The sequence below is a fragment of the Scomber scombrus genome, chromosome 3 (assembly GCF_963691925.1).
Source record: "Scomber scombrus chromosome 3, fScoSco1.1, whole genome shotgun sequence".
Classification (NCBI taxonomy): domain Eukaryota; kingdom Metazoa; phylum Chordata; class Actinopteri; order Scombriformes; family Scombridae; genus Scomber; species Scomber scombrus.
Window position 1 is genome coordinate 16,279,444 of NC_084972.1, and position 26,575 is coordinate 16,306,018.

A 26,575-nucleotide genomic window follows, 5' to 3' on the forward strand; every position below is an offset into this window, starting at 1 on the left:
GCCACAAGTTTCAGCCTCTTGATTAGTCATTTCATAAAGTTTTTGTAACCTATTTTACATAAATGGAGGATAGTCATGAGACACTATGAAAGTGTGCATTGATGCATCAGGAACGGCCACTTTACTGTGCAGAACATGAAATATAATGCACAGAGAATTGGAACTGACTTTCTCTACTCAGCATGTTGGATGCTCCACCTTGATATGGGTGGTGACACCCACTTGTTGAAAATGGGAATTTAGTTGCAAGCTTATCAACCCTTAATCTTAGTGAAGAGGTTCAAACTACAAAAAATGTGGGTGAAAGATACCCAAACAAGTAAAGAAATGAGGATGACTGCATCTATATATAGATGCTGAAGTCTGCTTATGGGTTGAAGACTAAGGATTCACTAATGAATATTAAAACTTGACCTTCACTTTTACAGTGACTCAGAGTAACCTAAAATGTGACCGTTAAAGAAAACATTATTTTGCCAGTTTGTAAATTAAACTTTGCAAAATGACAATTTTTAGTTCAGAACCAACTGTCTGTACTTGAGTAATTAGAAGAGGTGATGGGTTCAAGTTTACCAACCTCCTTACGATCATCCTGCAACTAGAGAAATTATCAAATTTGACAAATACCCTTTTTTGAGGCAGACACTATCGCATCAGTAATCTGTTGCTCTGCACAAACACAACACTTGATTTTGCGGTCTATGGTCGCACACGCACACACACCCTACAATCAGTCAGCCTCAACAGGTAATTCTGGATGCAAAACATTCTTCAACCTCCCCTCACACTGAAGTTGAAAACAGATTCAACTCATGCACAGGCACAAACATGCCATTTAAAACCAAATTCCTCAACAAAAACAGCTTCATGTGTGTGCGGAAAATGTCAAGAATGATAAGACCCACTTGAGATAAAAATATCTCAAATGAACGACATTTTTAGATACAATTTACGCTGCAAACAGGGTCGCTAATATCAGATAAAAGAGCATTGTAACTCATTTACTTCAAGGTAAAGTAAGGTACACTTTATTGATCACCCTAGGGGGAAATTCAAAATTGACAAACAATAACCTTGTAATAGTGAAGTGCTAAAAAAAATTAAATTAAAAGAAAAAATAAGATAAAATAAAATACTATATACAATAAACAATCTCTAAAATAAACTAATTATATAAATCTACAATATACATAAAGTCTTATACTAAATACATGTGTGAAATGTTCCTGGGATTAAACAGTAAGGACAGCAGTTTCAGCAGTCAGTGCTAACATACCAGATCTCAGCCGGGCACATAGACATTAGTTTAGTTTACTTTTAGTTTATTTTGCGCAAATTAAAATTTACACCAAAAAATGAAACAATGATAATGCATAATGCAATATACAATGCAGGGAGAGGCAGAAAACCCAAATGAGCTTATTTAAAGCACCCTCTAAAACATGTTCAAATTTCACAATATTACAGAAAATAATATGACCACATAAAAGTGAGAACAAACCAACAAACCAAATAATTAATATATATATATATATAATAAGAGTAACAAAATAAAAACAGAAAAATATGTGTAAGTGTGTGAGATTTTTGTTCTTTAGACAAATCAAAGACATAATTCTTTAAAAAAATGATTTTTTTGTTAAATATACACAGTTTTGGTTTAGTCCATATATTGTCATTATTAATAATAATACTTCATACAAAGGTTATTAATAGCCGAAGCTTAAGATGCTCAGGTAACATAAATGCTTGTTATATACTCCCCTTTAATGAAATTGATCATTTTATTCCACATTTAGGTGATTAAACCAAGTTTCTTTCAGCCGGTCGGCAGGAGGCGCTCAGGAGCCGTGTGGCTGCAGTACATTGAAGACACAGTAGAAGAAGAGTTAGTATAGTAAACACAAGGATATGGCTGACGAGAGGGGAGGAGGTGAAGACAACATCAACGACATCATGGGGAACCAGCTGCAGCTCTTACCAGGTAACACTTCAGCTCACAGACAGAGCCGCAGGTCTGCTCGGTGTGAGATTTTTGTTCTTTAGACAAATCAAAGACATAATTCTTTAAAAAAATGATTTTTTTGTTAAATATACACAGTTTTGGTTTAGTCCATATATTGTCATTATTAATAATAATACTTCATACAAAGGTTATTAATAGCCGAAGCTTAAGATGCTCAGGTAACATAAATGCTTGTTATATACTCCCCTTTAATGAAATTGATCATTTTATTCCACATTTAGGTGATTAAACCAAGTTTCTTTCAGCCGGTCGGCAGGAGGCGCTCAGGAGCCGTGTGGCTGCAGTACATTGAAGACACAGTAGAAGAAGAGTTAGTATAGTAAACACAAGGATATGGCTGACGAGAGGGGAGGAGGTGAAGACAACATCAACGACATCATGGGGAACCAGCTGCAGCTCTTACCAGGTAACACTTCAGCTCACAGACAGAGCCGCAGGTCTGCTCGGTGTTTCCTCTGAAGGAGCGTTTATATTTCCATTCAGCTAACAGCTAGCTAACATTTCTCCACAACAGGCCACTAATGAGCCTCTGCTTTCGCTTTCTGTCACTTTTCCGTCACCAAACTGATCATGTTGCAGCTGTAGTTCCTTCAGGAGCCACTAACTGTGAGCTAAACTCCTTGTGTGTTTGTTGTGTCCTGACAGACAATGAGGAGGAGGAGGAGGAGGAAGAAGATGACATGGAGACTGAAGATCGAGACAGTGAGGATGCAGAGAAGCCCAACATCATCACCTTTGACCCCAGTCTCCCCACCTCACATGCTGTGAGTGATGCCAACGCTTTCTTCTTGTAGCTCCGCCCAGATCTTTTTGTGTTGTGTTAACTCTCTGTGACCCCTGTGGTTTCAGTACCTGGGCTCTGACATGGAGGAATTTCATGGCCGCACAGTCCACGACGAGGACAGCTGTCAGACCATCCCTGTCCTGCCACACACGGCCGTGATGCTGGTGCCGGGCCAGACGTTGCCTCTGCAGCTATTCAGGCCACAGGAGGTCAGCATGATGAGGAGCGTCATCCAGAGAGACCGGACCTTTGCTGTGCTTGCACACAGGTACTACTGATGATGGTCATTTGTGTCTCAATTAAAGTGGCACTCCAATGATTTCACACATAGATCAGTGTACGACTTATCATAAGGAGTTTTCTGTGACACTGGAGGGAACTTTTTTTAATCCCTGATGATGTTATTAGGGAGGTATCTTTACTTGATGCTGGAGACTTTAATCTTTTTAACGGAAAGCCTGATTACAAACTCGAGGCGTTTTTTGTGCTTACCAAGCTTGGTTAGTGGCTCTAATAGAAAGTATGCTATTCAAAGTCAAGATATTTTGGCCTCTGCTGCTTTGATTTGAGTGCCCTGGCCTTACGAAGGTAGAATACTAAATCACTGGAGAATTACTTAACATTATTATGAAGTTTGACTTTATTTAATGTTTGTTTCTGCAGTGATGCAGGCGAGCCACAGGCAGAGTTTGGGACCACAGCTGAAATCTATGCATATCGGGAGGAGCAGGAGTACGGCATTGAGACTGTCAAAGTGAAAGCTATAGGGAGGCAGAGATTCAAGGTCCATGAGATAAGAACTCAAGCAGATGGGTAAGTTGAAATTGCCCCATAAAACATGAACCAAAGGTCAGGACTTGTTGTGCACATCTGAAAGAACTGCCATCCCAAATAAAGATGTACACATTGTGGCGCTGTTCTGAAATCGACTAAGCCAGATGCTGTCTGCAGAAATGAGAGTCTCATGGGTATTTTTACCATTAAGTCAGGGATTGATTAAAAAAAGGAATATCATTTTTTAGGTAATTATCTGTAATATAAATATTTATATTAACATCTTTTTAGAATGAAAAACAGCAGTACTCTGTACCCTAAAACTCAGAATGCAGTTGTAAACATTTATTGAGATGTACTGAACTTGATGTAAAAATGAAATCTAACTTGAAAGTGTCAATGTTATACATACAGCAGATATGATGTGTATTTACTAAATGACAATGACATCATGCCAGATAGTGGGTTTAGACCGCTCATTTTCTTGGATCCCATTTAATATTGGTTGGTCAGGACTTCTGTCAAAATGTCTCAAGTGGTTCTATCACAGTTCACAGCTAGAGGGCAGACTTACACTTTTTACAGTCATCCTTTAAATGTGATCTGAAAACAATATAGTCAGTTTCCACCATGTGTTTTTGTAGGGGGCACGCACATTTTAAAAATAAGATTGTGTTTCTTTTACTCTAATACTTTATCAGAGAGGTTGTTTTTAATCATCAGTGTGGATTATAAGACGATGTAAAGCACAATCTTCCTGCTTCCTCTTATTTGAGGGTATTATAAACCATTGCAGCATCTATGGAGAAAAGTTACCCAGTTAAGTGTTACGGTCATACCATAGATCACAAGTACTTATGTCTTCCGCTGCACAGGAAATCACAGCTTACATAAAACTGAGTCTTCATGAAGACATATTTCCCTCATTTGCTAGTTGCTATTATATAATGCACACAAATTGCTCGCCATAATCTTGTTGACCTCTTGACGTACTGCAAGTTAAGCTATCATTCACTTTAGTGGCATCAGCCGATGTGCCCTCATCCTGAGGTTGTTGAGAAAATTATTTATAGATCACTAAACACAACCCAGAAATCCTGTAGCATCATTGTAAACCAAAATGAATATTGCAGCTCACACCAGGATATTAGGATTGATTTTTATGAACAGATTACATTAAAAATAAAAAGGAGTGAACTCAACGTTTTGCATGTTGCTTCATCTGATTGGCTCTCCAGTAGCATCGTATTAAAAGAGCCGTTTTGGAGATTATTCTTTATCATATTGATAAAGATTAAATAGAGATCCCATATGGAATATTGTCATTTTGCAGGATGGGAGCCTCATGTGGTGTTCATTTGTGGATGTTTGAATGTTTGGACTCCAGAAAGTTCACTGAGCATCTGGTTGAAGAGCTGGCAGAGAAAATGAACAGGCCGCACCGTTTTATGATCCTCTCACATTTGCAAACATCCTGCCACACACTTGATAACATTCAACCGGCACACCTTTTGTTTAATGTTACTCATCTGCTTGGTTTAACTCATCTGCTCGTCTTGCTCTGGTTTCTTTTGTTCCTCTACATTTGTCATTAGCTCCCTCTGTTTTTGTCCTCAGGATCAGACAAGCCAAAGTCCAGATCCTTCCAGAGAGAATCCTTCCTGATCCTCTATCTGCCGTGCAGCTAACGCCCCTCTCCAGGCTGCACATGCACCCCTCCTTCAAACCCCAGACTCAGAGCTGCAAACAGGCCCAGTGCTGGTGGAATAACTACCGACAGGTCAGACTCACTTACATGTAAATGTACTGCAATTTCAAGCATAACCTTCTGCTATTGCACCCTTTAAAATGAGAAAAACTTTATTGTCCATCACAAGGAAATGAATATTTGTCATTTATGTGGCTCACAAGTAAAAACATTTAAAACAGACTTTGAAAAAAAAAAAGTTTTGTCTTAACAGCTGCCTGTGGTCTGTGGTCATGCGAAAAAGTGAATGAGGCAATTAAAAGAAATTGTGAGACTTCATTGTTTTATGGGGGAAATTTGCAAAAATGTGCAACAAAATGATTAAGTCAATTAAAAATCAAACCGACAGTACTATACTGGCTGCAACTATCATAACAAATGTTTTACTGTTGTAGTTAAATCATTTTTAAAAAACTGTCCAGTGATCTCCCTCGTCCTCCATAATCTGTCTGTTTCTTAATTGGGGTGCATTTTGGATTTTTTTTGGTGGTAGGGTTGTTGCCTTGTTTGTTTTGTTAATGAGGTGTAATTACGCACTTATTATACGCCAATGCAAAAATATTTTCATGGTTTGAGTTGCCATTAAGGGAAATCTTAATGCTACCAAACACAGTGCAATGATATTGTAGACAATGGTGATTTTCCAACTTTTTGCTCCAACTTTATGTCAACATGTGACTTTGTACACAGGTGCATGTGGGTTTAATGGTCAGGTGTCCACATACTTTCAGCCATGTTGGTTCAGTTATGTTAATGTGAGAAAGGAACGAAAGAGGATCTGTCAAGATGTTTTATTGTTTCAGGAAAAAGTAACCACTGAACTGTAGCTTTAATTGACTAATGGTCCGTCTGTTGTTCATCAGAGGAAGTTTCACTGTGCCAGTCTGACGCCATGGCCACCCTGGGTTTACGCACTCTACGACTCTGTAAGCGTCTCACTGCTTGCACACTGCTTGCTTAGTGCATAAATAACACGTAAAATTGAATTTGAACTTTGTTTTTTCTCTGCGTCCTTTGTTTCACCTCGCAGGAGTCGCTCATGAACAGAGTGAAGAAGCAGCTCCATGAATGGGATGAAAATCTGAAGGATGACTCTCTCCCTACAAATGCCGTAGGTCAGCCTCTGCTCCATTTATTACAGATGGATCACAGACACGCACACGTTTGTCTCTCTGTTTCTCTGTGTTCTTCATGCCTTCTTTTTTCCTTCCTTTCATCCCTCCCGCTTTACTTTCTGTCTGGTTTCTGTCAGACTTCTCGTACAGAGTGGCGGCCTGTCTGCCTATAGACGACGCGTTGCGGCTCCAGCTGCTGAAGATTGGCAGTGCCATCCAGAGACTTCGCTGTGAGCTGGACATCATGGACCGGGTAAGTAAAAGGACACAACTCACCCCACCCACGCCAGCCTTTCAATCTCCTCTGTCATTGCAGTCGCAACATCATTTCCCTTTGTGGTTTGATTTGTGGGATAAGATCAGCTGTTCCTACTTGTGTTGTACTGTGTTCCTTGGTATATTTAAACTTCCCTGTCAGGAGCTAACAGATGTGTTGCTGCTGCAATATCTCAGACTGAAGTTGGCCTTTAAAACCAAATATGTTTGGAAATAGTTCAGTATAAGCAAGTAGCAATGAATTGTAATATATCAATAGTCAACACATTGTATATTTAGTGGGTATTTTCCAACATAGCAGCAATCGTTCAAACAGCAAATGGGCTGCATTTATATTGCGCCTTTCTAGTCTTCCAACCACTCAAAGCACTTTAAGCTACATGCCAACATTCACTCATTCACACATACATTCATTCACTGATGACGGGGACTGCCATGCAAGTTGCCAACCTGCTCATCATTTCTCATCATTTCTAAAGCTCATTCACACACCTCCAGTACTGTTAGTTTTGCTTTTAAGTTTTGACATCAGTATCAAACTGCAACAACTATACATAGTTATATAATCGTGATGTTTATGTTTTAAAAAAAGAGTAGAGTGTGAGACTAGAGGTGGTCAGGATTAACGTTGTCTCTCTTTATCTTTGCCTTTTTCGCATCACCACCAACATCCATATTTAAATATAAACAGAGCAAAGCTGTCTGGCCTCTGTATTCCTGGTTTACCTCAGTCTTGTGTGTCAGGGCGTTTAGGGGTTGTTTTTAGCCCTGCAACCGAGGTGGAACCAGTGAAGGCAACGTTGGCTGGTTGGGCCGTCCACCACTTTGGTCCGTACTGAAATATATCTCGACAGATATTGGAGTAATTCCCATGTTAATTTTAACAGACATTCATGTTTCTTAGGGTGAATTGTAATAATGTAAGTAGTGCTTGCCATCACAAAAACTGCAAATCCAATTTGAAAACGACGCAGTGACAGTAGGGTAAGGGTTAGGTTTTTTTTTAAAGTATTCAGTAAGATTTGAATTTGAATCCTACAGCGACACTTTTATGACATATTCCAGGGTTAGAAAGGTCTCGTGCATTAAGCTCAAAATACACACACACACACACACACAAGCTCTTAGCTGTAACTTGATGTGTGAAGTTCTTCTTAAATGTATCTGCCCATTATCCCAGTATTTCCTGCAGTCTGACTGAGCCATCCGGCTTGTTGCTCTTGTCCAAGTTTAAAAGATGAGATGTATTATTATCACATCGTCACTTAGTGAGAGCAGTGAGGATGCATTTAGTGAACTCTCGACATGTATACTGTATATCCTTTTGTAATGTGTCATTATCTCTTCTCCTCAGTGCACATCACTGTGCTGTAAGCAGTGCCAGGACACAGAAATCACCACAAAAAATGAGATCTTCAGGTGAGGACTTGAATCATTTGATTCACTAATAATGATCAAGAATATCATTTAATGGAGCCAGAGACATTTCAGGCTTTTAGATTTTGAGGTCTTTACTGAAAAAAACACATTAAAACAGCCTGACTGTGGTACTTATCCAGGAACAAATCTGCTCCTATTTATAACTGCGTTGTGTATTTTTGTAATGACCTCCATGACTGTAATCACTGTAATTATTAACACATCAAAGTCAACACTAGTTTGACGGTCTGAAAGACTAAAGTCTGGGGTTACATCATGAAGATAAGTGGCCGTTCTCTGCACCTCCACACTCAGATGCTGTTATGTAACGTAATTGTCTAACTGTCTGTGACGTATGATGGTCAGCGTGTTTGTCCCAGAGTGACACACAGAACCCGTAACACTGATGATGAAATTGTCCAGACCCTCTCTGTACGTTTATATGAAAAGTGCATTAACGTTATTGTCTGAGAACATCCAGATAATCTGAGCGAATGAGTGATCATGTGTTTAATTTAATTTTTGAAGATAGATACTCAAAAGGTGTGAACTTTTGAAGCGGACTTCCTCTGATGAACAAAACATTGTACCTAACTAATGCATTTTCAATCAGGGGCACAAAACCAGAGCTGGATTACACTGAGGAGGTACTTGAGAAGCCGACCTAAATAGGGATTTTTGGTGATGATTGTGTTTTAAAATTGTGTTTTTGGGTTGTATGTTCTGCAGAGATCTGTGGATTTAAAAGATGACTTAAATTTAACCTGAAAGAGTTTGAGTTTGAAAAACCATTTTCTCGTTGTAATTTAGTCTGACAACACTCACAATATTTTGACTACCAGACAGTCAGGGATAGAACGATAAAGATCTAGACTTATTTCCATCGTTGTTTCAGGTGTTATGAAATATATTGTGAGTCTTATTTCAAAACAGAAGCTAGAGGATGATGAATCTCTTCTTACGGGAAATATTCCTCTCAGAGTGGCCTTTTTTTATGTGACTGTACAGTTACCTTTCAGGCACATAATCCATTCTGATATTTTTGGAAACACTGTAGTGTCGATAAGAATTTAAGGTTTGTGTATTTGAACAGTGCTTGGCTGGAGTTTGTTATAATGAACTCGCAGATCAGCATTTTGAGGCCGTCTGCATCCCTTTGGAGTCTCTATTCAGTGTTCTATTCTTTCAATGATGTTTTGTTTTTGGTTGAACTCTTTTTCTTAAAGGGCAGGTTCACAATTTTTAAAATCTGTCTTCAAAACAAACAGGAAACAGGGTTGTATGTTGTAATGTAATCCCTCTTGTTCATACTGAACTCTAGAAAATCCCCTCCAAATGTGCTTAACATGAAAGTGATAGGACAAAATCCACTGTTCACCTTTTGTGTGAAAATGTGTATAAAAGTTAATCTGAAGATAAAATCTGAAATAAAATAATATGCATATCCTCCAAAGTTTTTAGTATAAAAATCCCTCTTAGTGTGTCATCAGACAGTGTTTTCCTTTTCAGCTGTGGTAGAAGGATTGTAACTAAACAAAAAAAATGGCACTAGAAAACAGTAACTTTGACTAATTTGGACATTTGAAGCCTCATTAGATTACAGACTTTGTCCCTCATTTCTTACAATGTAATTGAAGGGACACAAAATTCACAGACCTCGTTTTAAGTGAAAATGTATTCAAAGTTGTATAAAGTTAATATAAGTCTTCAGCAGTCTGAGTTCGTCAAATAAAGTGGATATCTTCCATAGTTTGTCTTTTCAGTGAAGAATTTCCTGTTTGTGTCTTGATGGTCAGTGTTTTCCTGTTTAGCTGCAGCAGAAGCATCATAACAAAAAGAGGCAATTTGGCACTGAAGTAACTTTGAAAGATATTGACTTGACTTTACTAAATTGGCTGACTGAAGCTTCATATTAGTTTCAAATAACTGTTACATTTTTGCATGGCAGGATGTCCCCCGTCAATTACATTGAACATGCATTATAAAGGGATCTTTAAATGGTCAGTATGAACAGAAGGAATGATTACAGCAAGAAAAACATGTCTCAGTGTTTGTTTGGGCATCTGACTGTTGTTTTTGGGACAGACTTTAAAACCCTGCCTTTAAGTCATAATCACTGCTGCTGACATATTCCACCTGCCTCTTCTTTCTCTGCAGCCTGTCTCTGTACGGCCCCATGGCGGCATATGTCAACCCTCACGGCTACGTCCATGAAACCTTGACTGTCTACAAAGCCAACAACCTCAACCTGGTTGGCAGGCCATCCACACTGCACAGCTGGTTTCCAGGGTAACTCTGTCGCTCACGGCATTTAGCTCACTATCCTTCCTCTCTGACCTATGCAGTGTATGGATAACTCAGACCCCTCACCGCGCTTTTCACCGCTTTCATAAATGCATCTTTTTAAATAAGGGCATACCTGTGACACCAGAGGTCTAAAACAGGCTTCAATACACAATTTGGTTTAGCTGTAATCCATAGTGACACAGTCTGGTACCTGGAATTGAAAGCCTTTGGCCTTAACTCGTGGCATTATAATCAATAGTGTCCTTTATTCTAATCAATGGTGCATGTATTTGTCTCTTCTTAGTGGTCTGGGGTCATTGTAGAAAAAACAGGTTTCAATAGAGAGCAGCAGTGGGGCACAGCCTGTCCCAAGCACGTAGTTTCATTTTCTGTTACATGATGCATTTGTATTAGCATTATTCTCTCACTGGTATAAGTGTGTCTAGTTTTAAAAACCACTTCAGGATTTCATGAATTATTTATCTGAATAGTTTTCAGTTCACCAAAGGAATTACATCACTGATAACGACAAGAATGTCAATTATGGAGTTTTAGGTGTTCATTTGAGCAGTAAGCAACAGGCTGTGATATTATGGTAAACTCTGCAGCTTCGTGCCTCGATAAAATACCAATGTATAGACTGCGAAAGTTAATACAAATTATATTTTTGAAGCATGAATGAAGAATATACCTGTATTAATAGAGGGTTAATTAAATTCTTCTTCCCTGAGAGGATCTGAATGACATATTTAGTGCCAGTGTGAGTTGTGTTTCATGTTAATATTTAAAATACTTGCCTTATATGAATACATCACTGAAAATGTATGTTTAACAGCTGCAACCTGCGATTATTTCCATTATCGATTAATCTGTTGATTATTTTCTGGATTAATTGATTTGTTTGGTCTAAAATGGCCAGAAAATTGTGAACATCTTTTAAAATGTCCCACATAATTCCAACAATGTCTTGTCCTAACAATCCACAATCTAAAGTTATTCAGGTTAGTATCATAGAAGCCTTAAAAAAAAAGAAGGAAAAAAAAAATCACATTTAAGAAGCTGAATCAGATTGTTATATTTCTTCCTTAAAAAAAACTCAAACCAATTAACTGATAATGTTTAAGTTTTAAATCTCAGAGGCTCTGAAAATGTGTCTTCTTCATGCAGGGCAACAGCTGTTATTATTTTTTTGAGACCAGTTATGAACTTGGGTCACAGCAAAAAACATCTCAAAACCCATCTGTAACATAATGAACGTCTCAAATGTTGATCCATATTGCAGCACTTGTGTCTCAAAATGGCTAAAAACTTTATTCCTATGTTTGACTGAGATGTTTTTCTGTGGATGTTTTGATGCTTTTTCCCACTATTGGACTCTGTTGTAACTGCTGTGAATACAAACAAACCACAGCTACTGAACAGTTAGCTGTTACAAATTTCGAGTCTATAATGGGGTATATGAAACTCACAAGATAGATTCTAAGTGATTTTACTCCTTTAAAACTTTCATTTTAAGAAAATATCATCTCCTTCCTTCTTTTCTCTCAGGTATGCCTGGACAATTGCTCAGTGCCGAACCTGCGGGTCTCACATGGGTTGGAAGTTCACAGCCACCAAGAAGGACTTGTCTCCGCCTCGTTTCTGGGGTCTGACTCGTTCAGCCATGCTCCCCCGTATCCCCCACGGCATGGGGGATGACGGGAGGGAGGGCTCTCGCCTGCTCTGCCTGTGATGTCAGACCATCATTTCCCCTTGTTAAAAAAAACAAACAAAAAAACCCCTGCAACCCTTCCCTCTAAGCCTTGATTGTCAGCCACACTCTGGCTGTGATTACTTTTAGTAATCAATGCATCACACCCCGCCTGTCACCCCTGGCAGTAAATCCATCATATTAGTGGAAAGGTCACTCGGCCTTTAAATGGCACTCAAAAGACAACAGGTCGGAGGTAGTGATTGTTCTTAAAGGTTCTTAAATTGTAGATGCATCATTTAGACCACTCGGTGCGTTGTGAGAAATTGAAAAAGAAATGGACGATAACAGGTTGAACAGATTGACATCATCACATGTGGTAGTCCTAGCATGCAGCTCGCTGATCTGCACCCCTGTCCAGCTGTGTTCTTGGTCACTGCAGAAACACAGAAACACAAAAGCGATGCCTCATGCATTATGCTTTTCACCCTTCAACTCCTGTCCTCTGTGTGATGGAGAGTGTGACTGCATGCAATTGAGATAGCAGGCTACTTCAGCCACTAAAATCTGCTGTATAACCAACCAGTCAATATAAATTCACATTCAGATCCCTTGTGTGTTTTTCAAATAGGTTTTCTGATGTTATTGACGACGGCAGTTGTTTTGAATCTTTGGATTAAATTGGACGTATTTTTGTACGCAAGAAGATGGAAATGAATATACTCTTTCATGTGTGGAATTTATGTGCTTTTTATTATCACACCAGTTTTTGTGTAATAAAAAAACACTGAGGAGACAATGATACCTTGTAATACACTTGATAAAATCAGGCTTTGTATTCCACAAAGACTCATTGTCTTGTTAGATGATGTGCTTCAGGAAATGAGCATTATCTCTGGTTGCACAAGTGAAAGATTAGAGATGTCTCGGTGCTGAATGGCGGACAGGTTTTTCTTTTTTTCAAAAGGTCAAAGCTCATTAAGACAGAGAGCGAGATAAACATTTACCCCTTCTTCATTTAGTTCATATTCAGTGTGGCATTTTAAAATAGTGTGCCTACGCTCCAGCTCAGTGTCTTCTGATAAGTTTGATATATCAGTCAACCCCAGACGAGAATGAAAGATTGTAAAAGTGACGATAAGATTTAATTGTTTTAGTTTTTTCGGTATGCTCTTTAATTTGTGGTGTCACTGCTTTCAGGATTTTACTTCATGCGAATTTGTTGCAAGGTGCTGGCTCACGTTTGTATAAATGTAACTGTAAATAAGAGGTACAGTTATAGTGTTTGTTGCTCTTCTGTTTGTAGAATCCAGCTCTGATTTCATTTTGCTTTTCATGGCAAAAGATTTTTCCATCAGTAAGCGGATTGATTAAACAAAATAAGAAGTTGTCAAGAATATGAAGATGTTCTTCTGAATGAAATATTTTTGGGTATTTGATCAAAGAAATAGTTTGACATTTTGGGAGATGTGGTTGTTTGCTTTCCTGCCACAAGTTAGATAAGAATATTGACACCACTAACAAAATTCACCTAGTAGCACCTCTAAAACTCATGTTCTTTGTTTGTTAGCTACAAAAAAGTGCAAACATATCAGTTTGTGAGTTTGTGTAAATAAGCATATTTCCCAAAATGTCAAGCTATTCCTTTATATGGGAGGGGCCTTAAAGGACAGGTTCACAATTTTTCAAGTCTTAAAACAACAGCCCGGTCCCCTAATGAACATTGAAGTCTATATGAAGATAAGCGCTGAGGTAGTTTAAAAAAGTGCATATTTTCCAAAGTTTCAGTCTTTTTAATAAAAACTTTGTTTTCTGTTTTTTTAACAAAACGAGACAGTAACTGTGAAAGATATAAACTTGATTTGACTAATTTGGGCAGATGAAGTCTCATTAGCTTTTTCCCCCATTTCTTACATTGTAAGTGCATTATGAAGGGATTTCTTAATGACCAGTATGAACAAGAGGAATGATTACTGCAAACATGTCTCAAAGTTCATTTGGGCACCTGACTGTTGTTTAAGAACAGACTTGAACATTTTTGAACCTGTCCTTTAATATTCCCCATATCACATCACCACCATGTCATGGGTGTCCAGTTTTGAGTTGTGTTTACGCCGAGTGAGAAAAATAGCTTCTTTTTTTGTTTTTGTTCTCAGGCAGAGTTTGCCTAGAATTAATTTTAATTGATGTTCATATTCTTGTGGTAGTCCCTTTTTAAAAAATCAGAAAATGTGAGCTTCCTCAGAAATAGCTTCTGACTTTGATCATATTTATTTACTTATGATTTATTTGCCGGACCCTTCATCAGCTTCATATCATATTATCTCATCGTCTTTGTTTAATTAAGAAAAGTTTTTTTTCTGTCATATCACTGGTTTAGCGTTCATCAGGCTGTCAGACTTTCACATGCGCCCGACAATATGGATGCTTCACTGAAGAAATCGATGGCCTGGTTCCCAAAAAAAAGGCCTCTGTTTGTTTTTCCATGTTGTTCAGTGTACCACAGAGTAAAATAAACATGCAGTTATCCTGTGAGTCTCCTCTGATTAAACTGTCTTTGTCACCACAGATGCTGAACATGTTTCAGCAGGACAGTAAAGGCAGGGAGTGCATTGAGAGTCATAAATTTGACAGTTAAGACAACAGCACTCCTGTGTGTGTGTGTGCGTGGGGGGGGGGGGGGGGGGGTGCTTTTTGTGCTTTCATGTGTCTGCATGGACTTAACACATTACTGGGTTTGCATGTCTATTATTACTTAATATTGCGCAGACACGTTTGATCTGAGGTTTATCTGTATGGTTGCACATTGAGGGTCTAACAAGGCTCTGTGAGTGGAAAAAGAGCCATGGCCACTGTGCCTCATTGATGCCTTTTAACGTGAGTTTCCATCAGATCGGATCATTAAGAGTGAAGAGGCAGACAAGGTTGGCAACTCGTGACTTCTCATAACTCAAATGTGACTCGTTGAAGCTCAGTCCGTCTTCCTCCTCCTCAGGTGTAAGCTCAAATTTTACATGGTAGGATAAAACCAATGGACAATCTTTGCTCAAAGTCCATTTGACAATATCGGATGTCAAACTCAAATTTTTACCCATCACAAAATAGAAGTCCTAAAGGTGCTCAGAATAGTGCAAAGTTGCACATCTACAATCAAGCTCCAGAACGAGCGTGTAAGTGAACCTTGAGTGGAGACTGTTTTCTCACTAACATTCGTTGCTGTGGACTAGAAAAGCATCATGTATGTATGATGCAAGATTTATTAGTATATTCATTTATGTGTGAGCATGCGTGTGTGTTTAAGTGATGCAAGCTCACATTAGGGTTCATTATTTTCAATCACAGTCAGTATGCATGTTGTACTGAATGCTTGCAGCTGGTTTGATGTAACTCACAATGAGTCACACACACATACTGTATTTCTGAACATGCAAAACCCAGCTCTGCAGTATGCTTTATATAAATGGGGTCTCAAGTAGCTGTGGTAAATTATGTTGAGTAATATTTCACTGAAAGACTTGATTAAATTAAACTTGATTACATTTTGAGATAAGATGAAACATTGAATTAACAGTGAAATGAGGTAATTGTGGCACCAAACATAAGGGAAGCATCACTGTAATTTAGAAGTGAAATGACTGTCAATCCATTTAGTTTGATGAAGGAAAAAGTAGAATCTGTTAAATCTGAAATTTATATTAAATTTGATTTTGTAATATATAATAATTATAATAATTGTGTATATCTAATTAAAGGTGATGCAGCTGCTGGGGTCTTATCAGGATAGTGTAGAAAACAGGTTTATGTTTATGGCCTATTCAATGTCTCCGTGTTTGGTCAAGACAAGAGTAAACCATGATGGTGAAAAACAAGAATGTTTTAATGAAGTTTTTTTACTGAGCACGACTCAAAAGTAATACACATTTCTCATTTTCAGTGAACTTTCTCTTCATTCATTTTACTTTTACACTAAGTGAAGATAACATAAGTGAAAATATGTTCAGATATTCATCACTGTGCTTGTCAGTTGTCAGGCTCCTTGGTAAAATGTCTTGAAAAAAACAATAAAAATAATTCAACCCCCCAAATCATTTGAAAATGTTCAGTGTAGAACAAATAGAAAATCTCAAGTTATTAAGGTGAACAGCAGCTGAATGGAGACTTTAGTGAGGATGATAGGTTTGCCACCTATACCACTGACTGACATCAACAAGGAAATATACAGTGTATACATTGTCATGTATTATGAATACACACACACATATATGTATGTATGTATATAAATACATATATGTGTGTGTCAAGGTTAACATGTTAGTAACACAGCAATCAAGAGAGGACGGGTGAGTGAGTGTAACTAGTTCCTAACTGGTATCATAACTGACAGCAGATTTTTGAAGCATGCAGTATTTCATTGTTCTGGATTGTTTAAATAATAATAAACATACATTTGCTTAAAGAAAGCATATGTATCCACTACCATGTTAATAAGAGTATTAAAACCTTGAAAAATATCCCTTTAAAGTACATTTAGAAAAAAATTTAAAATGTGCAATTAATTTGAGTGATTAATCGCAAGTTAACTCATAACATATTTAATCACGATTAAATATTTTAATTGCTTGACAGCCTTAATGTGTGTGTGTGTGTATATATATATATATATATATATTAACAATGTGTGTTATTATATTAACACAATTTGAGTGATTAATCGCAAGTTAACTCATAACATTTAATCACGATTAAATATTTTAATTGCTTGACAGCCTTAATGTGTGTGTGTGTGTGTGTGTGTGTGTATATATATATATATATTAACAATGTGTGTTATTATATTAACACACATTGTTATGCTCCTGATTGTTTTGGGGAAAATGGTTAATAATAATGACAAAGATGTTGCAAAGCTCCAAAGTAGCACCTTAAACTGGTGACACACTGGAGCCACAACAAGAAGTATAGCATCACACACAAAAAGACAAATAAGCAACTGCTGGATTCTGTGTAATCAAAGCTGTGTACAACCTTCAGATATTTTCATGAAGTCATTTTAACATCCTCAGATCAAACCCAGACTGCTGTGGCTGCCATAGTGACTAAGAAAAACCTTGATACTGACTGCTCTATTGGCTGCCAGTGTACATATTCCCACACAGGGAACAGAGCACCAACAACCTGCCTCCAGCCTGGTGTATAACAGAGCGTTTATTTCCTAATTTTTCACATTTTCGTAAAAATAATGACTGTAAGAAAATGATTGACTAATTATTGGAAAAAAGTGTGAAAATGTAACCTAAGCATATTTTATCCTGACTTTTGCGGCATGTATGTGTGTGTGTATACCTGAGTGTAGCTGAGAATAAATGGGTCACATTCCTTGCGTGTGTACTTTATGCTTGTGTAACTGACATTTTTCAGGCTGTGTCAGGTCTGCATGCCGTTCCCCCTGTGTGAAATCCTTCATCCTGAGTCACTTAGCAGATAGTGCACATACCATGTGTGACATACAGTTACCAATTTTAAAACTGGCTAATAACTCTTTATCATAGTAAACTGTGATAGACATGGAAAAATACTTTCACGATGCCGACAGTGTGCTCCTCCTCTGTCTTCACGTCAAAGTGAGAAATAATCTACACATTAACCTCTCTTGGCTCATTGTAAACTACCTTACTAAATCATCACTAAATTTTACACTCACATAAAACATTTTTAAACAGTTTGTAGTACATAACTAACTTTTTGATAACATTCCTCTGTGCATCAACTTTAACTGATTAATTTACACTGAATTAGTGACCCACACTCTGTGGAGTATTTTTGTATTTGATACTGAGCTTTATTTGAATCAAGGTTGATATATTTATACCTTTATACTTATTCAAGTAAAAAGACAAAGGAGTTGCAGGAACATGACTTTATTCCACAACACTTTCTTTGGTAACAGAAGAACAATATTTTACAAACTTTACAGTAACTTGTGACCACAGTGAATATTTACAAATGTGAAAAACATATTTCATATCTTTAGGTAGCCTACTGTACAGTATGATACAACAGTGTTTGTGGGAGGCAGCATATTTTAAACAATGTTGTTGTTTTTTTGCTGTTCATGAAAACACATATGTGCTTGCTGACAGCTCAAACTGCAGAAAATAAAGCTGTTGTGTAGATGCAATATAGTTTCAAGTCTCTGATCTTAACTCTAAAGGCTCAAGTTTTTACATGCTGCATTACAGTCAAATGCCCGTTTTGCCAATACACAAAGAAGCCCAAACCCACCTTCTTTTAAATGTTAGGCATATCAAACCTGTCCCAGTCAAAATGATGTGACGATATGAGCCACAACCAGCAGTTTACTCTATGGTTTATCTATCCTGACACTTTACTAAAAAGCAACTGCAGCCTAACAAAACTGCACCCTGTGTTTTTGTCATCAACATCTGGAGCGCAGTTGTCACTCATGGGCACCTATTTCTGGTTTGCTTTCCGTAAGTGGTTCTAGGACATGCCATATTTTCAAATGTCAGGGACCCATGGAGATTGTCTTACTATCATTATATCTGCTGCTCAGAGGAACATTCATCCACATGCGGAGAGAGCTCAGGGGCAGTTCATCAAGGCGCGCAAACTTTGCGTCGCTTTTTCCTTCAGGCTTTTCCCGTCTCCAGGTTCACTGGGTGCTTCTCATTTGAAGTCGGAGACATTTTTGGCGCTCATGTACAATGTGCTCACAAGCGTCGCCTCTTCGTGCATTGAATCCTTACCGTGGGACTGCCGCCGGCACAGGAGCGTCAGCAGCCTCTTGGGAAACTGGCCACTGAACAGGAGGTAAATGCAGGGGTTCGCACAGCTGTTCAGACTGGCCAGCAACATCAGGATGGTGAAAGTCGCAGCTGGAATGACAGGAGAAGCGCACCGCGTCACAAGTTTGCAAAGAAATGTCATTTGCTTATTAATAAATGGTGATGTTTGTGCGTAAATGCACATCGCTAGCGCGTCGAGACTCTGGTGTGTTACAGAAATAAAATAAACTACTTTGGGCTTTATTGTGATGAGCTGAAACTGAGCACCAGCCACAAATATTTACTGACTTACTTTCTTTTGGTGCATCGGTGTCCCAGGCGGACCAAAGCTGGACAGTGAAGAAGGGGGACCAGCAGACAATGTAAGCCAGCACTATAACCACAGTCATTTTCAGCGTCTTGACCCGTGCCTTGGACATGCCGGCCACACCGCTGGCTCTGGACGGAAGCGGCAGAGCCACGCTGCACTGCTGCTGAGTTTTTTGGTATAGGTTGATCTGGATGGCTCGGCAGATGCGCACTTGGCAAAAAACAACTGTGATAACAGGTAAAATGAAAATGACCAGCGTGGTCCAGGTGACGTAAGTCTTCAGTCCCCATGGCTGGATAAACTTGGCCCAGCAGTCAAACACACCTGGTGCAACTTCAACCTGTGAGAAAATGAAAACCTGTGGCAGGCTGCCCAGCAGAGAAACCCCCCACGCGACGCACACGGGGATGTTCAGTCGTGCACGTGTCCGCTGAAACTTCACCATCGGGTTGCACACAGCTTGGTATCTGTCCACCGTCATCACCACGATCATGTAGGTTGAGGAAAACATGCCAAGCACTTGCAAGTACTTCACCAGGCGGCACACCAGGTCCGGCCCAACGAATCTGTCAGTGATGTCCCACATGAGCTGCGGACAGACCTGGAAGAAAGCGACCACCAAGTCCGCCAGGCACAGGTGAAACACAAAGACGCGCATCCTGGTCACCTGTTTGCGCTGTCTCCATAGGACGAGCAGCAGGGCGCTGTTGAGGATGGCGGCGCTGACGAAGACCACACTGAGCAGTGCGATCTCCAACCTGGCCAGACTCTCGTCTCTCGGCACGTCCTCCGCATCCATAAAGCCACTGTCATTGACTGGGAGCATTGTGCCTGGGTGCTGGTGTCAGTGCTCAGACTTGCAAACTTGACGAGGGGGAATAAAAAAATGCTAAAACTTTGCCTTTTTAAAAAGAAATATAGATTCTGAAAACGTCGTGTACCTAAATTGCTGTATTGTAAGAGCTGGCCCTAACCAATCAAACTGCAAAACTACATTTTAAAAAAATCAAGGCACTTTAGAACACACATCTCGACCTACCTTCAGGCAACAGATATGTGTCAAATGTGTTGAATTTGAATTTCAGCCTCTGATGTTGTTCAATTCAGGTTGGGAGTAATGTCTGGAGATGCATGGGGTTTTGCGTGTTTTATGTGAGGATGTCACTGGGTGGAGCTTACATTTATTTAGCACTATGACTACCACACTTGTGAGTCTTTTCAGAAACTGAAAAAAATCCACCAGGGTCGCTTGGTATCATATGATAAGGATATTTCATTTATGCTTAATCGCTTTAAATACTGTATGTTGATCATACTTGGTGGCACAAGGATACAGACCCTTTACTGAAGTAAATTGGCAATACCAGAATGTAACAATATTTGATTAGATACTGAATTCAAAATTGTACCGAGATACTATCAGAAAAAAAGGACTTACAGTAGCCTATCAAAAAAAGAAAGAAAAGAAAGTAGCATAATGGCCCCAGCTTATTACACATTTCATTATAATATGTTTTTTTAAAGATGGCTAATGCATAAATGTGAAAGCAACATTTCAGTGTTTTAGTTGGTACTTTATATTCTGCTGGACAGTTTAATCTTAACAAGTTGTCTCTAACTGATTGTGTTTTGTAGTTATGTAAAATCGTTGTCATATGTTATAAACTGTCTGATAAATGCAGTAAAGTAAAAAAGTACAACATTTGCCTCCAAAATGTAGTAGATTAAAAGTAAAAAGTAGCTGAAAATGAAAATACTCAAGAACAACTTTAAAATTGTATAGTAGTGTAGATTGTGGATAGTTGCAGCACTTACGCAATTACTCAATTGAGACTATTTACAGTGCACCACCACAATTTTAATAGATTGAATTTATATCTATCAGCTTAGTACCCACTTAATTAAAATATGTCCATTTGAAGAGAAAGCACATGTTGCAACTGACCTCATACCTGGTGACAATTCTCCAGGGACGGTGGCAACATACAATTAAATGCATTAAAATGATATTCATAACCGTAGTTTTTATTTTATGTGCCATATTAGTCTGAATATTTTACAATGTACTGTATGAAACTGAATAAGTTCATTTGTTTTGTTTTGGCCTGTGCAGCTGTTGCTGGACTAGGAAATTAATCTTAGCACATTTCAGCAATAGATTAAACAACAACAGATAAAAATGTCTATAGTTTCTCCTAACTTATAAACAAGTAATTCACATAGCTAGGGTGCCACCATGGTGAAACCATATGTGACCAGACTGCTCTCATGATGCTCACTGGAGCATCAGAACATATTTTTTCAATCACACCAGTAGGTAGCAGCATTTTGACTGTTTTATAACACAAGGAAGGAAAAAACTTACTGCACCTTTAAACAACATTAATATATCTTTATCCATAAGCTTAATCAGAATGTAATCAGATTTTTGTAGTTTTTGTATTAGTTTTTAATGTGTATACTCAGTATGGGGACAGTTGCAATCCCAACAGCCATTTTATACTCAGTATGCCAGCATTACACAAGAACCTTGATGCATTTAGTCAAGTCAACATAGTGATTAGAATCATATCAAATTGTATTTTTTTCATACAAACAGTCGGGATAGTATAACAAGAACACAGATCATGAAAAAATATATTCTTTCATACCTCCAAAACTTATATTTGGCAGTCAGTTACACTTAGCTGCCCTCTTAGGAGAGGGGCTAACTGGGCAAGTTCAGAATGAGTTTCATGGTTGTATCGATTGGAGGAATATGACACTATTGTAACCATCCCCATCTTATCTTAGCATATTTATAATGAATTGGACTTATGTTTTATTCAGTTATTCACAGGCTGTGGATTCCTTACTGCTAATGAATCCGCTCTATATTTGAAATGAGACAATAAGCAAGAGTCTGACATTTTACACGTTAACAATATCCGTTAGGATATAGACATACATACACATTTTATTTCATTTATTTTATTTATTTTATTGACAAAAAAGGGGAAAAAAACTTTATATGTACACAACGTACTAAACCATATACATTCTGGGTACATATAACAAATACAAAGAAAAGTAAATGTATATGTAAAGAAAATGTATACATTACAACTAGAAATTAACGCTAGGGGGATGGGGACCTACTGCATATAAATATTTTTACCATAGCACAATGTGTTACAGTTTTAATTGCTTTTGGTTTTAGGGAGGATTGAATTGAATGAATGTATTGTTTGATCTCATTGCTAAATGCAATAAGGCATGGTTTCTTACCTGTAAATGTAATAAGATAAATACTTTATTGATCCCAAAGGAAATTAAGGCATCCAGTTGGCCATATTAGGTCAGGTCAAATGAGAATTTGTCTGTGTGTTATTTTCCATGACACCAAACAATACATTCTTCCAAATTAAATTAAAGCTTTCATCAATATTTTCAACAATAAAATCACAAAGATTTTGCCAGAATATCTTCACAAATGGTCAATGCCAAAATAAATGTACAATAGCTTCTGGATATTCATAACAAAAACTACAACTCACATCAACGTCTCTTTTAAATCTCTTTTTAAGATAATTTTTATATGGATAGACTTTATGAATGAGTTTAAAGGACATTCCCTTAACTTTATTGTGACACTTTTTTAACACATCATAAACACAGCATGAAACTCTACAATGAGCCCGAGATGTCGTCATCCTCCTCTCGACTAATCACAACACAGGATAGTGTGACGTCCCAGGACTCTCAACCGGAAGTGTGGAGGTAAACACAACAGTTGAGAAGAAGCGCTGCAGTGTTACATAAGTTGTTACTCGCTGAGTATTTTAAGTAAACGATGTAATGTTACGGGACTGATTGAACAACTTATCATTTTGTTTATAACTTATTCGCGTGTCGATAAACAGATAACAGCTAAGGGTCATGGATCTTTTGAAATCTGCTAGCGAGAGTTAGCTAAACGGCTAGTCCCAGTTTGTAACAGTTTAACGTCAACTCGCTATCAGCAGCAGCAGCAGCAGCTATGCCTCAAGAGGAAGAGCAGGCTCTGCCCCTGGTCCGCTCCCTCAACACTCGGATAGTCGTCAATCCTGTGTTTTGTAACCGCAGTCCCCGTGTAGTGCGACCGCTGTGGATAGACTTCCGCGGGGCTCCTCGGGCATACCCCGATCTACAGCCAGGGACAGGACGGAAGATGACTACATACGTCGGTATGCCTCTCAATTCTTACCACCTACTTCTGCACCGAGGTTTTGAATAACGTTTGCTATTTTGGCTCAAATTTGTTAGCAAAGCTTGTAATAAAGAGGAGTTATTTGGTGTCGACATCCATCAGAAGTCAGTTTACAACTCTTTGAATGTGTTGACATGGTGAACAAGTCCTCCTTTAAACTAAATAAAACAGAAGGACTTTAAAGATTAATACATTTCTCCACAGGTGGTAATTAATGTGAGAACTCCTAGCATGCTGTTCTTTTTCTCATACAGTATCTTAGACAAACATACTCTTTAGTCGATCACAGTGCTTAAATTCTGATACGGGGTGAAGGGAACATTTAAGGGAATCATAAATATTGATATTTCAAGGCTGATTCTCTGTCTTTTACACATATAAAAGAGTGTTAGGCTGATATTTTCCCATCCAGACCACATTACACCAGGTCCAGATCAAATGTCCTTTTCTTTTTTTAGTTTTCACAAATAGATTAAAGGTTTCACAAATCTGAAACTGTGTTTTAATGAGTCTATGGACTCTTCTTGGTAATCTAGTCCAGATTTGACAAGGCAAGCAAAATAATTTTTTGGTCTGGCCCTGGTCTAATGTGGTCTGGGTGAAATGTCATTTTTTTCCAGTTTTCTTAAGAAAAATGTAAGTTCCACAAATCTGTTTGTGTATTTTAACAGTATTAAAGCTTTTGCTATGATGTTTAGCACTTATTCACAAGCGTAACTGGTGCAAAAATCACTAAATATCATTATTTATGTTTTCCTTAACTCATCCCTTAATCCTGAACAGAAAGCTGCTAATCAATGGCTAAATCCAGAGTCGGTCACTAATTTAGTGACTAACTAATTTGACCAAAGTCATCAGCTCAAGTCTTGATGTTTTGATTTTCAGCTTACAAAGACAGTTTGTCTGCTGGAATGTTATCACATGTGGGCAGTGTAATATGAACTTTTATTTAAAAATGCTTTATGTGTGTGTGCTTCCCAGGTCACCCATGGATGTTCAGAGATGTAGAAACTGATGAGCTGCTGTTGGTGAACTGCAAAGAGTTGTTTCTTCCCAAGCCATCAGAGAGTGGAAATACATATGCCAATATCACTTTACCAGGTAAGATTTGTCAGATGACCCATTATGATAATCATATTTATCATTAGATGCAGTGTGTAATACAGCTATTTCACTGTAGACTGTGTCTGAGCATACTTTGACTGGCAGTACACTCAAGATGAAATCACATTTGGGGTATTATGAAAGGCTGGCAAACTGCTGTTGAATTTCCAGTCTGGTGGTTTAAAGGGAGGCAAATTACATTTATTAAACAAACATGTTTTATACAGTTTACAGCCTCAAGGATCGTGCGCTTCAGGTTATTCGGCGTCTGGTGCGACCACAGCACTACAGGAGTTTGGAAATAGCACGGTGTCTAATTGAGGAGCTGGAAGATGGGCCCAGTGTGTTGAAAGATCTCCATCGCATGAACCAGAGAGTAGAGCAGCATCTGCTAGAGAGGATCCAAGGCCAGGAGGAATGAGGCATGAAACCAGATGGATATAGATCACTCTTGGACATCTATGCTGTCTTGCACATGGTTAGAAAGAACATAAGTCAGAATCATTGAACTTGATTCTTGGATGAGTCAGCAGCTGCTGTAGAGACTTTCCCACATAACTTTGATATGCTGCCTGTTTGTCATTTTCACTCGCTGGCTTTAGCAAACGTCATCATTTCTCAACGTTAAAAAACTGTATGTAGTTAAATCAGAGTATGTAGCAGGAAGAGGGATTTTGATATAATGTGACAAAATATCTTCTATAAAATATTTTTGTGTGTCCTTGGAAAATGTTACTAAGGATTACAAGTACCTAAATGTCCTGAAGAAATTATATTCTTGATGTAACATATAATAATTTGTTCCATTTTGTTTCATAGATACAATGTTTTAGCTTCAGTCCTAAATATCACAATTTATGAAACTAAATAAAATAAATTTGATAGGAGATACATATATGCTCCTGATAAGATTAAATAACTATTTCAGTTATCTGCACACGTTCCTCTCAAAGAATCTTAGTTATCTTTGCTCGTAGGCATACTAGTTTAACCAAGACTGAATTGTGTATTATCTGCACCTGAGAAAAGCCTGAGTGGCTGTAGGAGCATTTTCCAGTGTAGTTTTTTCTGGTAAATGCAGTCTACAAGTCAGAACATGTCACCACAAATGGGCGGTGAACCATAGTGGCTCAAGTTTGCCTTGCAGTTGATTTTCAATGAGCTATGAAACACGACTATGGCTGAGGAGCTCATGCTGACAAAGTTAGTATCATCTTTGTCTTTGCCTAATTTTTTTTTTTCCTCTTTAATTTTTCTGTCACTTTGTTTAAATTTCATACATTGCTACTGTGTCTCAAAGACATTCATTGTTTATTTGTGTAATCAATAAATGACATATATATTTCTTACTGGTTGAAAAATGCTGTGAGTATTGATATTTTGGTTATTTGCTCAGCCTCTAAGTTAAAAATGTGGATCGAACTTTGTTAATTGACTAATCTTTGCAGCTCTACACCCAAAACAATATTGATTGAACATTAATGATTTTTTTCTCATGTCTGTTTTGTTAAATTTGTGGTAAGAAATGTTTATCATTTTACCTTTTTATAGGACTGTGTTGAAACAAATCATTCATTTTCTTTAAAGTAGTGTCATCATCATCTGTAATATATCAAGCTGACACTTGGAAAATACAGATTGTACAATGCCACAGACAGACTACACAAGGATGTCCATGTCAAAACCTTAAGTTATAACCAGCTCCGGTTTACAACAGCAGGGGTACTGTTGCCAAATGCGTTGCTAAGCAACAAAGTAACACAACCCATTTTTGTGTGTGGGAGACGAGGTGAGCTGGGTTCAGTCATATCAGGGACATGCACGCAGGAGAGAGGAAAAAAACCTGGGACTCGAGCCGTTTCAGGCGAGAGCAGTAAGTCCTCACTCACTGTCAAGAGCTTTCTTTTTGTAGTGCAGTTTTTGATTTGGTGCCAGGATCCATCTGGACAGAACGATTGATGGTGACTAATATTCATGATTCTTCCATATTCTTCACCAGCATGACATTTT

General features: G+C 38.1%; 3 protein-coding genes across 3 annotated transcripts; 2 read left to right on the forward strand and 1 right to left on the reverse strand.

The window, feature by feature from the left end:
• Nucleotides 1–2,359: 2,359 nt before the first annotated feature.
• crbn (cereblon) lies at nt 2,360–14,652 on the forward strand. Its single transcript, XM_062416132.1, has 11 exons — nt 2,360–2,432; nt 2,672–2,790; nt 2,876–3,078; nt 3,474–3,623; nt 5,202–5,364; nt 6,195–6,257; nt 6,362–6,446; nt 6,584–6,699; nt 8,077–8,141; nt 10,299–10,430; nt 11,976–14,652. The coding sequence occupies exons 1-11, from the start codon at nt 2,360–2,362 to the stop codon at nt 12,157–12,159; spliced, it is 1,353 nt and encodes a 450-aa protein (XP_062272116.1). The 3' UTR covers nt 12,160–14,652.
• Nucleotides 14,653–18,804: 4,152 nt separating this feature from the next.
• Nucleotides 18,805–20,059, reverse strand: LOC133977843 (vasopressin V2 receptor-like). The gene is made up of 2 exons (XM_062416134.1): nt 19,216–20,059; nt 18,805–19,013 (listed from the first exon to the last, which is right to left on the reverse strand). Exons 1-2 carry the CDS (start codon nt 20,057–20,059, stop codon nt 18,805–18,807), a joined length of 1,053 nt encoding a protein of 350 aa, XP_062272118.1.
• A 2,933-nt stretch (nt 20,060–22,992) lies between these two features.
• vhl (von Hippel-Lindau tumor suppressor) lies at nt 22,993–25,914 on the forward strand. Its single transcript, XM_062415700.1, has 3 exons — nt 22,993–23,438; nt 24,443–24,562; nt 24,793–25,914. Exons 1-3 carry the CDS (start codon nt 23,252–23,254, stop codon nt 24,984–24,986), a joined length of 501 nt encoding a protein of 166 aa, XP_062271684.1. The 5' UTR covers nt 22,993–23,251; the 3' UTR covers nt 24,987–25,914.
• Nucleotides 25,915–26,575: the final 661 nt, after the last annotated feature.

Excerpts from the sequence above, each read along its gene's own strand:
- crbn (XM_062416132.1), top strand. The coding sequence starts at position 2,360 with ATGGCTGACGAGAGGGGAGGAGGTGAAGACAACATCAACGACATCATG. Across the intron at positions 8,142-10,298 it reads ACAAAAAATGAGATCTTCAG|CCTGTCTCTGTACGGCCCCA; the intron begins GTGAGGACTTGA and ends CTTTCTCTGCAG. Across the intron at positions 10,431-11,975 it reads CTGCACAGCTGGTTTCCAGG|GTATGCCTGGACAATTGCTC; the intron begins GTAACTCTGTCG and ends CTTTTCTCTCAG.
- LOC133977843 (XM_062416134.1), bottom strand. The coding sequence starts at position 20,059 with ATGCTCCCAGTCAATGACAGTGGCTTTATGGATGCGGAGGACGTGCCG. Across the intron at positions 19,014-19,215 it reads CACCGATGCACCAAAAGAAA|CTGCGACTTTCACCATCCTG; the intron begins GTAAGTCAGTAA and ends CTGTCATTCCAG.
- vhl (XM_062415700.1), top strand. The coding sequence starts at position 23,252 with ATGCCTCAAGAGGAAGAGCAGGCTCTGCCCCTGGTCCGCTCCCTCAAC. Across the intron at positions 23,439-24,442 it reads GAAGATGACTACATACGTCG|GTCACCCATGGATGTTCAGA; the intron begins GTATGCCTCTCA and ends TGTGCTTCCCAG. Across the intron at positions 24,563-24,792 it reads TGCCAATATCACTTTACCAG|TTTACAGCCTCAAGGATCGT; the intron begins GTAAGATTTGTC and ends TGTTTTATACAG.